Consider the following 13,530-nt stretch of genomic DNA (forward strand, 5'->3'; position numbering starts at 1 on the left):
AATTGCAAAGGATACTGGGCTATTACTAACCCTTCTGGATTTTTATTCATTTTATTCTGCAATGAGACTAAAACCAAAACTGGGACATTGTCTGAATCCTAAATGAAACAGAATGCAATAATTTGCTAATCCCTAATTGAAAACTTGCAAACACAATACAGTCATGGAAAAAATGATTAGATCACCCTTGTTTTCCCTAATCTCTTGTTCATTTTAATGCCTGGTACAATTAAAGGTACATTTGGTTGGACAAATATAATGATAACAACAAAATTTAAGAGCTGATATCCAGCCATTTTCCATGGTTTCCTTGATAATGTTTTTGGTTATTATCAAGAAAATCATGCAAAATGGCTAGATATCAGCTCTTAAATTAAACTCTTATCAGCTATTTTTGTTGTTTTCATTATATTTGCCCAAACAAATGTACCTTTAGTTGTACCAGGCATTAAAATGAACAAGAGATTGAAGAAAACAAGGGTCTAATATTTTTTCTATGACTATATATTTCATACTCTTGATAAACTTTGAATTCTGAATTTTATGCATTCTGTTTTTATTCACATATTACACAGCACCCCAAGTTTAAGACAATCAGGCTTGTATATAGATGCAATCAAAGCATCTTCTGCTACCCACCATTGGAGGAGAAACACAAAAACTTCAATTCTCTTGGCCTTTCAAAATGCAGTTGCTTAACCATTGATAAATAATGGCAATGTCATTTCTTTAATCCTTTGTGTGTGCCTTAACCAAAAGATTGTTCCTTCATGTAGCTCCTGAAGGAAACGTTGGAGTTCCAAGATCTCTCCGTTCCTCTGATTGCTCAAGCAGCAGCTGGTGGGGAGTCATTAGAGTTGAAATGATCCTTTTTCTGCACCCGCAGACTCCAGGTAAGCATTCTTGTGTCTCTGCATCATTTCATTTCCAACACGTGATATTTGCTCCACATCACTAATACACAAATACTTCAAATAATCAAATACATTAACAAACAATCATTACATTTCCTGTGTCTACAAACTTTTCAATGAATGCAGAAACTATTAAAAGAAACAATCATAATCTTTACAAATTCCATGGTCCTTCATATTTCAGAGTCATACTCTAGAGAGCACCAATGCCGATGTAGGGCTGGGCAATATGTCAATATGTATTGTCAAATTATCTAAAAATCTATGGGCAAAAAGGTCTAGCAAATAAATGTATTTGTATTAAATGTATTGTATGTTTGTCATTTGGACGGTGTTTTACGTTTTGATTCCTGCATGTAGGAGAGAAACTGGAGCAAACCTTACAGGTGCATCTCAATAAATTAGAATATCATAGAAAAGTTTATTTATGTCAGTAATTCAATTCAAAAAGTGGAAATAACACATTGTATAGATCTGTTACACACAGAATGAATCATGTCTTAATTTATTTGATTTCTTCTAATTATAATGATTATGGCTTACATTGAATGAGGACCAAAAATTCAGTGTCTCAAAAATATTAATATTACAAAAGACACATTTTAAAAAGTATGTTTAATATGGAAATGTTGGCCTCTGAAAAGTATGTCAATCCATATCAGGCTAAGACAAACTGAAGCTCCGGAGCCACATGTGTCTCCCTGTGGCTGTGACAACAAAATTATACGAAATGAATCATTTATTTCTTTACATTTTAATGTTCATTTATCATTGGTGTAGGCCCAAAGCAATTTGTATTCTTCAGTTGTAAAAATGTGTCACTTATATATGACATTGTAAAAATGTTTTAACATTTTAGTCAACTTAAATGCTTATGAAAGTCTACGGCCCAGTGCCGTAAACTCTAGATATTGCCAACTTCAAGTCTAGTTTTGAGTTGCTGCATTTTGACAAAATCATATCAAGAAATGTTCATCATGACCCATTAGTGATGCTGCTAGGCTAGACTTAGTAGGCTATTTTATCTTCATTGTAAGGCTGAAAATAAAGTTTGTGGCTCCATTATGACATTTTCTCTCTTTTTTTTTGGGCCAACAGTGGCTCTTTTGTTAGTAAAGGTTGCCGACCCCTGATCTATATGAATCAATACTTGGTTGGGGTTGTTTGACTTGAACTTCTAGAAATGGACTTTTACATCATATTCTAATGTATTGAGACACACCTGTACATGGAGTATGGAGTGTATAAAATGGGCTTTTCCATATGGGGTTATTTCACATAGACTGTTTTTTTTTTATTGATTTACCAGAAAAGAAATGCTGTGATACAGTGACCTATACCGACATAGGATATTTAGGAATATCGCCCAGCCCAACGACAAAGGATATCGTGCTGATGTGGCTCAAACAGCTGGATGAGGTATCATTGACAGTGGGGTCTATCTGATAAATGTGATTCTTTATTATTATGATTGACAGGTGCATCTCAATAAATTAGAATATGATGTAAAAGTCCATTTCCAGTAGTTGAAGTCAAACAGCTCCAACCAAGTATTGAGTCATATAGATGACATACTTTCCAAACATAAACATTCTTTTAAAATTTTGTCTTTTGTAATATCAAAACATATTTCAGACATTTAATTTAAGGTCTTCATTAAATGTAAGCCATACTCATTATAATTAGAAGTTAGGACATGAAATGTTTAATTCTTTAATTTATATAATGTGTTATTTCCACTTTTTGAATTTAATTACTGACATAAATAAACTTTTCTATGATATTCTAATTCATTGAGAAGCACCTGTGTTATTGTAATAATAAAGAAATTATATCTTACATCATTATTACCATATGTTATTTTAATATGTAAAAAAATTTGGGGGGGGAAAGCAGTCAAGCCTGATGTTGCCTGTCACTTCCACACAGTGAGGCATACAGCTTAAAATTAAAATAGATTTAAAAAGTCAGATTGATGTAACTCTACTCCGTTCAAAAAAAAAAATTGCCTTTGAGAAGGAAGTGGTAATGATGCAAGAGTTTCTTCCTTTGCAGCTGTCAATGCAACTTGGATCTAAGACAGAGAATATACCAATGATTTGCCTTCTTTCCCCATCAACATCAACATCAAAGCCAAGTTCACCCAAAATGGCACAAAGGAGGGTTTCATCAGGTGAAGTACTGCGAGAGGCCATTTTTATAGAGAAAGAACTTTCAAGAGGTTTAAAGGTTGATTCTTAAAAACAATGAAACAGTAGTCATGTACACTATACAGCACTGAGCAAGTGTGAATGAATGGTCCGATAAAAACACGTATAAAACATTTACATATCAGTTTCCTTTTTAAAATATGCCCCTTCACTCTGTGTCCTATGGCCATCCTTCTTTCCTCGTTTAATTCTTCCATTGTCATTTTTTTTAAATTTTACAATCTCTTGCTAAAGGAATAAAGACACAACACACAATACCATGTATTAAAATGTGCGTCTGAAATGAAATCACAGTGGTCTCAGAATGGGGACTTGACCCCCCCATGACAATGATGGCGAACCAAATACTGGATCATCTAGTGCCAACAGTCTCTAACCCAGTTCCATAATTCCCTTGATGGAGTTGGAGCAGTAATCACAAGGTGGCAGTGGATGGGTTTGTAGGATGAGAACGTGTAGTCCCAGTCAGTACGCCGTCTCTTTGATGATGTTGGTGGAGAGAGTGTGGTTGCTGGAGATGCTGATGGAGTGGCGGGTTAAGGCGTGGGGGTGTCTCCTGGGTGTTTGGCGGCACGGCATGCAGAAGTAGCGCAGTGTGGAGAAGAAGATCTGGCGGTAGGTGGCAGACACCAGGTTGTAGAGGATGGGATTGATGGCTGAGCTGACGTAAAACAGGACGTTGGTCAGCATGTAGAAATAGTGGTAGAAGTCATACAAGCCACTGTGAGAAAACACAAGACAGGAAGCCATTATGTTATGTGTGACATATTAAACACGTGCTCAATATAAATATGTGGCATGTTAAACATCAGTGGATTTCTTTCAAATTATATACACATACATATATTTGGAATGCACTGTGAAATCCTGGGCTGAACATTAATATAGCAGTAAAGGAGAATAGGTCACTTTCACATTGACGTCACATTGCTGAATCGTGAGAGTGCTTAATTCAGATGCATGGCAGGAAGTGAATTTGCTGGATCTGCCATCTGAGAAAATGCCTATGTTTTGTGCAGGATACGGATGCTCCAATTGTTCAAATAGACAGAAGGAAAAGCATTTTCTTTGGCTTACCAAATGTTGTAGACCATAAAGGTGAGAAATGTATAAGGCTAACTGGACAACGCCATAGAAAGTGGATTTTGCTGGCCGGGAAAACTGGTTCCACAGCGGCATCAACTCTCTGCTGGTCTTGAACCGCGAGCCACTTGGTCAGAGGCTGGGGGCGGGGCTATCTGACCAACAAGACCAACTCGGTGCCGATAGAGTGCTAACGTTAGCGGGCAAGTGAGACCAAGACCAACTCTGTGCCGTTGAGAGAGAACAACTAAAATGTGTATCACTCATTTGTTTAACTGCAAAATTATTGATACGGGCTACCTATCGTGCTGACATTAACGGGCTATTGTTAGCATACTGGTGCTAACATTAGCGGGCAATCGATCGCAAGCTAACGTTAGTGGGCTAGCGAGACCAAGACCAACTCGGTGCCGCTGAGAGACAAACTTAAACGTTTATCATTCATTTATTTGATTTGTTCAACAGCAATGTGATTGATACAGGCGAGCAGCATGCTAACGTTAGCGGGCTATCGTGTGGACTATGGTTTCCTCCATGTTTAGGCTACCGATGTTTACTTCCTGCCCTCCATTTGAAATCACCCCGCCTTCTTACGTCATCATAATCACGTGACTGAAACCCAGCTATTGGAGTAAAGAACACATGGTTAACATTGTAAAACGGTAGTAGTTTAGTTAGGTTTAGGCAACAAAACCACTAAGTTAGTGTTAGGAAACAAATCTATATGTCTAGACTTAATAAAAGATAGTTTAGCATAAAATAACTTCTGCCAGATGTGAGCTAGTTATGGTCAGGCCTGCCAACAGGGGGTAGCCTACATTTTCTGCTGGATTAAGTTGTCAAAATGGGACCGTTTGTCAAGAATGTAGAAATTTTAACATAAACCCTTCCTGTATTTATCTTCCTAATTTTCCCTGACATAGTGATGGAAAACCTTTAATTCACCCCCATGTAAGAAAATGGTTTTGCCCACAATAATAATACATAAGGTCAAACGTTTGATTAGCTCCTACTCCAGGAGTTCACTATTAAAATGGCCAGTCCAATGAAGTCAGGTGGGGAAAAAAGAAAAGAGAAAAGAAACAGAGAAAGCCAAAATAGACAGGGGAGGGTGTTAATATAGAACCAGGTAAGAGGCAATAAACAGAGTAAACCCGTCCACTTAGCATTAACTTTAAATAACTTTGAATAAACACCACACGTCCTCTCTGACATAAACAGTTCTATATCTCTACTGGAGAGGAAGAGAGACATGAAGGAGTGTCATCCTGCTGGAGCGGGAGCTGTTGATAGGAGAGGCTCAGGCTCAGACAGGAGACCTGACTGTGAGCAGCAAGCAGAGTGGGAGGGGCTCGCGGCTGCAGGCGCTGCTCAGATAGAAGGACAAGAACGTAGGAGGCAGATTGTGATTTTAGTGATCCAAGCTTTGCAAGCTAAAATGACAGATTCTGACAGGGTAAAGGTGGTGTGTGTTATGGCACAACAAGCTCCTCTTTCAGAAACAGCAAAGGAAATGCCAACAGCAGCCATTCCCATAATATTTCATGTAGGCTGAATTCAGGTATACTTTGACAGTGTTTATAGTTCTACCTTGTCATCACATCCTTGTTATCAGCTGAAAACATTTTGAAAACAATACTAAAGGTGCCTGCTTTTTGAAGAAATTAAATGTGAATGATATTTTAACAAAGCATGGCTAACCATTCGGTTGTCGTTGACACAAAACTGTTTTTCAGTAACATGTTTGGTAATTTGGGACATAGTGGAGGTACTTGCTTACAACCTTAATGGCATATTTCAAGGCATATTTTAAAATTATTATTGTTTTTCTTAACCTTAATTACATATCTAAGAGTACATACTATGTGTTGTGAATAGCATACTGGATTATGACCTCAAAGGACAGCAGGCTATCACCCTATAGACTGGGATATTGATTAATTAAGCTGTAAAAGTCATTGAAGAATCCAACTTGTTTAAAAAGAAAATTCACCTATTTAAAATATAATTTTGTTGAATAAAATCATGATTTTTTTTCAATTCATACCTCATATTAATCAACTCATTACATTTGTTTAAAAAAAGCATCATGTTGCTTGAAAATATTTTTTACACACTAAACCAACTGTTGGATTAAGCTTTATTGTTTAGCATTGTCAGACAAGTTATGTTTGGCAAAATTAGTCTATCCCATAAGGCCTACAATTACACAATTTGGGGGATTACAATCAATTTGGAGTTAATTCATTCATCATTAAAATGTCCAGCTCTATGTAAAGTTAGCTAACAGGATCTGTGAGGTCCCTCTTTTTATCAGTTTATATCAGTACACCAGTGTTAGACTTCATTTACATAGTTACATAGCTGAACACAAAGCTAAATCATGATGTAGAGCTCAATGTTTACGCATGGACGTTACAATAATTACAATAACCTAAAATAATGACGTTGACTTTTGGTGTCACTGGGGACAAATATGGATCATAATAAACTGCTGTACAAATAACATATCGAGGCAGAAATACTCTGTTGACTCCCGGGGGAATTTGCTTTGTTACAGTTTCTGCTGTATGAGACATCAATGACTTTAACGGCTTAATGAATCAATATTACAGTCTATAGGGCGTAAGCACTACACTAAATACACAACAATGTAAAATACAAATGCAACAAGTCTTGTACAAATAGAAATAAAATTAGAAATATGAAAATATAGAAATCCATTTGAAGTAAATAGAAATAAGAAAAAATTGATATAAAATAACAATATTGAAATATTGAAATAGAAATTGTTGTCCGGGGAGGACAGTCTTTCAAATAACCAACACAACATTTTGCCAGTGCAAAACTGATAGAGATAAGCCAATGAAACAGTGTATCCCTATACCTGTTTTTCCTTTAGGGGGAAGAGTGGCCGCTGGGAAAGTCTCAGGCCACGCCGTCTCAAATGGAGGCTCACTTAGCCTGTCTCCATTACAAAAAAAGGCCCCCAGAGGGATTTAAGAGACTTTTGACCATGACATCACATACGCGACAGATTAAACACGGGAGACACAACTGTGGCCACCGTCGCTAACTGTGCACAACGTCCACCACTGATCATAAACAAACCAGCATGGCTAATTATGCACAGCCTCTCCGTTGATCATAAACAAACGGGCATCGATAACTGTACACAAAGTGTCCGCCGCTGATCGTGAATTAACCAGCATCGCTAACTGTGCACAGGTGCTTGTTGTAAACAAACAGAGATCGCTAAGTGAACACCTCCTGCAGCAGCAGCACATACACACTGTACTGCTAAAGAGCTAACTGTTAGCCTATTAGCACTGTGCTACTGTGCACCTCGTTCCGCGTCACTGGACTGCACTATGAAATGGCAGAAAATCACGCCTTAATTGGATCACTATGAACGCCCTAAGGCGAAAAGCCAGCACATTTCTTTCCAGCAATATAGCGGGGATTTGTGGGACCACACTATGAAAGTACACTACTTTGCCGGGTTTTACAAATGGCATGTGTTGTTGTGGCATCGAGCACTACGTCAAATCCTGCTTAGCGTTCTATCCAATCAGCAACCAGGCTTTTTTCAGGGGAGAAAAACGGCCCTGCTCTTCAACAGGGACAAAAAAGTAAATGGTAAATGACCTGCACTTAGCGCTTTTCTGAACTGTTTGTTCATGTTCTGACTGAGCGCTTTTCTAGTCAATTTGCGACCACTCAAAGCACTTTACACTATAGACTGCGCTCATTCACCCTTTCACACACACATTCATACTGGTGAATGCAGAGGCTACCTGACACCATTGGGAATTAATTCACACACTGATGAACGCAGCATCAGGAGCAATTTGGGGGCAGTATCTTGCTTCGACATGTAGGCTGAGATGGTCAGGGATCGAACCACCAACCCTTCGGTTTGGGGGCAACCCACTCTACCAACTGAGCCACAGTCGCGAGTCCAGTCAAACGACCGCTTGGGACAGATCATATTCAAATTAGGGACGTTTAGGCAAGTGAAATCGCCTCATTCCGGGTATTCAGTTGTAATGGAAACAAGGCTTATGTAACCAAAATCATAGCTGGGGTTCCCAAAAGTCCTCTTGTTTGGCTGTAAAGAATTAAGTTTATAATCATAGTAGAAAAAACATCTTGCTTTATTTCACTGGGCAGATAATTACAGTGTTGAGAGTCGACAGGCTAAGGAGATTTGTTCTCCCAAACAAGAGACAGTGATTCCTGGTAATGGCTGGTGAGCATGTATTACACAAACCCACTAATCTACTCTTTAGATGTCACTGCTCATTTAGGCCTTGCTGGTCCACTACCAAGAAATGCTTTGAATGTCATCAGCTTTGAATGTCTGAGAAACTACGGTGGAAGTGTCTCCATGTTTTGCAATGTGCTTCCCATCAGCCTTTATTCATGCTGTCAAAGCTACACTAAACTAAACCTTCTCTGTGCTGGAATTAAATGGATGACTACTGAAGAATAAGATTGCCTTTTGAAGTGCATGTGCTAAATCCATTTTGAAATGGAACATATTCATGTTACTTTCAATCCAATAAGGAATTGGACTGACAGTGTGTCCTGTAACCTATAACAAATGTTATTCTTTTATATTTAAGGGGTTATTATTCAAGTTTATATATTTTCTCTGCAAAACACAAGTGACGTTTAAACCTATGTGATCTGACTCAATCTCTCTGATTGCTGTTGGAGAGAAGAAGGAAGAGGGAGATTAAGCTGCACAGCAGGGGGGAGAGGAACATTAAGGATATAAAGATTATATAAGATGGAGCAGGAGATGGGAGGGGTAGAGAGATGGAAAGGGAAGAAACGAATCAAGGATGAGGGAAGACTTGAAGCAACTACAACATACAACTTTATAGTCAAACGCGTCAGTTAAATGGAGGTAACTTTAGAGATAAACATAGCATGCTTAAAGTTTACGTCTTAGTGTCTTAGCTTCAGGGTGGGTGTTTCCCACCAAATTGTGAACGTTTGGATTTGAATAGTTAAGGAACAGTGCTGTGAAGCTACAGAATGGAAAAAAAAACACAAATCAACACGCTCTTTAAACCAGGCTGCAACCTCCTGGTCTGAGCAGGGAGGCAAACCAGGAGTTGTCTTAAGCTGCATTCTACCAAAAATTCCAGCAGGGGGCGCTGCCGGCGGCTGCAGAAGCACTTGGGTCCATTCATTTCAATACAAAATGAGAAAACTTCTCACTTGATTTATTACCTCAGAAATTATTTTTAGGACAACACTATGGTCTCAATCGCTAGTAAAACTTCTTCTTCAAGACAATTTCATGTTAATAGTTCAAATAATGGCCCCATTTAGAAGAAAATAGAAGATAAAGAAGCATATGATTTGGTAAATGGTAAATGGACCTGCACTTATATAGCGATTTTCTCGTCGATTTGCAACTACTCAAAGCTCTTTACACTACAGACTGCACTCATTCACCTGTTCACACACACATTCATACTGGTGGCAGAGGCTACCCTTTACGGTCCTACCTGCCACCATTGGGAATTCATTCACACTCAGCACCAGGAGCAATTTGGGGTTCAGTATCTTGCTCAAGGATACTTCAACATGACACAAGATGGCGACGAGTGTAACGCTGAACTCGATGCTTCCAATGGACCACAAACCAATGGGTGATGTCACGGTGACTAAGTCCATTATTTATATACAATCTATGCTTTAAACCGGTCTTGAAAATTAACCACGAGGCTGTGGTCACACATATAAATATTTAACATTAATTTCCTTTCTATGTGAGCAAATAGAAGAAAACATTTGTTACTGCTGGTGAAGCAAATTAATGACATTGTATCACATGGAGTTCTATGGTGGTGAACTATGACGGTAGCAGCATCAACCAATGAAGCAAAGAAGAAGTGTGGGTGTGGTTGACCCACTTGGCTGTAGCACACCAGAGCAAATGTTTCCCAGTGAATATACAGGTGCATCTCAAAAAATTAGAATTTAGCTTTCAGACACAGTGTCACGTGAACCTGTCATGAAAGTTTTAACTTACGAATAACACAAATTTGCATATTCTCATTATTCGTGTTGACCAGCCAAATACAAGTCAATTAAATAGTTTCAGGTCAAGAGATTGTAAGAAAAATACAAATAGACAATAACAGTTAAGAAAACATAACAAGTACATACAGGTACATTTAAAAAAAATTGAATATCTTGAAAAAGTTCAATATTTTTTGTCAATTATTTCATCATTACATGATATTCTAATTTTTTGAGATGTACTTGTAAATGCTATCTGTTCTCATCTTCATGGATAATTCACCCACCAAGATGTTTCTCCTGAGGTTGTTGAGTATTGTATTAATTCATGTGCACATGTAAAGCAAGAAGAATGGATACTAATATAGAACGGTATATAGCACAGAAACAAGAGATTAAGACAATTTAAAGGGAAAGCTAAAGGTTATAAGTCATAACACATAAATGTCCCCACACATAGTGTAGATAACCCCAAGTGTCATCTCAGTTACGGGAAACTGGTGTATTGATCTGTTCTGCTCTTAAAATGGACAAGGGTCACTGAAGTGTGCAGAAAGTCAATGATGTGCGTGTCTGTCTGCATACAGGGACACCATTAAAGATGAATGAGGGGAGAATTGAAAGGCACCACAGGATAGTTGACCTTTTCATTACATATACTCAGGTATATGTGTGTTCTGTTCATGTAATGGAGGATGGCGGGTGATGACCATCTTTGCTGAATTTTGATTGGATAGGAATCCCTCAAGCTGCTGACACTTTTCATTATAATTACAAATGGTGGACCACAGGTGCAGCAGTTTCAAATGTGGGGATTTTGTGCTTAAAGGATATGAGTCAGTTTCCTCTTGTGGCAGATTCACTCAGGACTGATCCTGCTGCCATGGTGTTATCAGAGAGGACTGCTAAAACCAGGAAAGAGAAGCAACATTTTACTAGTCGTGACAGCTACCAGTCCCCAACACTAACTGAAACCCATTACTTCCAATCCACATCCATCTGCACTGGGCGCCTCTTGGCACCAAATTAGCAGAATTCTGCCAACATGCCCTGAGGTGCCCACCAAATGTTTTCTGGTATTTGGACATTGCACTGTGTTTAGGAAAATGGATCCATGTCTCTGTCAGTGTCTCACATACAAACACTCTCACACTGAATCAGGTGCTTCTCAGCTCGAGGGCAGCACAGTTCCAAGGCAGAAAAAGCTGCAAATCCATCAGTGGACTGCAATTATTATTTCATATTTATTGTCAGGGGCTAGTCTATTCCTCATGGACCCACCTTAGACACATTCTGGGGAACAGGGGAAGTTTAGGAGGAGAAAATGATTAACAGTAGATGCATAGAACGAGAGCACCCTAACTGATTTTATCTCCTGGTGTGACTGTAACTTTTTCGATTTAAATGTATCCAAAACCAAAGAATTGATTATTGATGTTAGACGTAAGAAGGAAATTCCTACTGAGTGCATCATAAGTAACAAAAACGTTGAAATTGTTTCATCATACAAATACTTTTGACGACCATCTCAAATTTGATTTGAACACAGATTTTATAGTAAAACGAGGACAACAGACAATTAATCTTTGAAACTAAATTCTTTCTCTGTCAGGCCTGTTGTACTTTTTATTGTTTTTATCAAGCATTTATTGAGAGTCTTATGTGTTTTTCCTTTATCTGTTGGTTTCATTGTCTTTGAGTCAAAGACAGGAACAGCCTGACTAGTATTGTGAAGTTGAACCAACTTAATTGAATTTTTTCATTTGGTAACACCTAAATGAATTAAGTTCTTTCAAATTAATTTAAAATCAATTGTGTTAATCTAACTTATTAAATTAATTTGAGAGAACTTAATTCATTTAGGTGTTACCAAATGAAACAATTCAATTAAGTTGGTTCTTTTTTCAGTGTGTAAAACAAATCGCTTCTACAAATCATTCGTCCCCCTTGCACTAAGACTTTTAAATTCTTTTTTTTTAAAGATATTTTTGGGGCATTTTGTAGCTTTATTGACAGCAGAGATATTGAGAGTGAATTCGAACCCGGGCCGCCCGCTTACGAGGACTGGGCCTCTGTGCTGTGATCTACGCTCTACCAGGTGTGCCAGCAGGAACACCCCAAAACTTTTAAATTCTTCATAGGGTTTTTATTTTAATTTTTTTCCTGATTTCTTTCTTTGCTTATTCTTAAAGCAATGTAGTTTTTAAATAATCTGTATGTAGTAGGCTTTTATAATGTGTCCATTCTAAGCTCCATGTTGTCTGATGTGTGGTGTGTCGACTATTTATGTACTGACTATTTGTTGGTGGCCATGTGGGCTGTATGAACCACGACAACCTGCTGCTCAAAATGAATTGCCCCTTGTGGGATTATTAAAGTTGTTTGAATTGAAATGTAATTGAATAGAAGTGGTGTCCTTGGTCTGAAAGCTGAGGACCTGATGATAAATCTGGCATTGTGTCTGTAACAGACTAGAACACAACAGAAGTTGTTCTAGTCATAAATCCTTAATAAACATTGTATTTTGGCTAGGCGCCCTTTCCAATTTACAGTGCATAATGGCTTAGAACAACATGATGGAATATGAAAGCCATTCCCATGGTCTATTTGGTCTCATATATTGTTGCAGTAATATTGTGTTGGTACCATTTGTTATACAGATATGGTGCAAAATGTTAAAATTTTCAACCACTTGAGAACAAATACCACATTAAGACACCCAGACCTTGAGGAACACCATAGAAATGGATGCTGTGAGTTGTGTCAAAAACTTTTGACAAAAAAGCTACTCCTGTTGTAATACAGTATTTATATTTTACTTAAATAAACTGTTTTAATAAAATATAAAATAAAAATAAAATATATGATAATATATTTAGGACTAGTGTAAATCAGGGGTGTGTATGGATTCATCAGTTCTCTTTTTAAAAAGTGTAACAACCTCATCACCCATGTTTAGCAAGCTGTAGCAGCATGGCAATTTCTTAAAACAACAAATACTTGATTTAGGACATTTCTTGAAAGTTTTGTGTCCAGTGAAATTTTGTCTTTTTGTTTTTTTTTAACAAGTCCAGACTAACAGGCTGCTGCTTTATTCACACACCAGATCCACTCTGTCTGCTGTCTTCATAAGTCTCAAATTTAATTTATAGCGAAGGACGTCTCAACAGACAAGCAGACCAGAAAAAAGGAAAAAGTTCTGGATGTCCTTTCCAACTGACATCGACTGATTGATTCAGTGACCTTATGTTATGGTAGCCGTTTCCCAAGCAGAGCAAAAG

At 37.8% G+C, this 13,530-nt stretch overlaps 1 protein-coding gene across 1 annotated transcript in view; it reads right to left on the reverse strand.

The window, feature by feature from the left end:
* Positions 1-2,157: 2,157 nt before the first annotated feature.
* The window catches only part of ntsr1 (neurotensin receptor 1 (high affinity)), a 95,919-nt gene continuing 84,546 nt past the window's right edge, over positions 2,158-13,530 (reverse strand). Inside the window, exon 4 of the mRNA XM_059333508.1 lies at positions 2,158-3,845. Within this exon, the coding sequence (XP_059189491.1) occupies positions 3,590-3,845 (256 nt within the window). The 3' untranslated portion in view covers positions 2,158-3,589. The remainder of the gene's footprint in view (positions 3,846-13,530) is intronic.

This window comes from Centropristis striata, chromosome 5 (assembly GCF_030273125.1).
Source record: "Centropristis striata isolate RG_2023a ecotype Rhode Island chromosome 5, C.striata_1.0, whole genome shotgun sequence".
NCBI lineage: Eukaryota > Metazoa > Chordata > Actinopteri > Perciformes > Serranidae > Centropristis > Centropristis striata.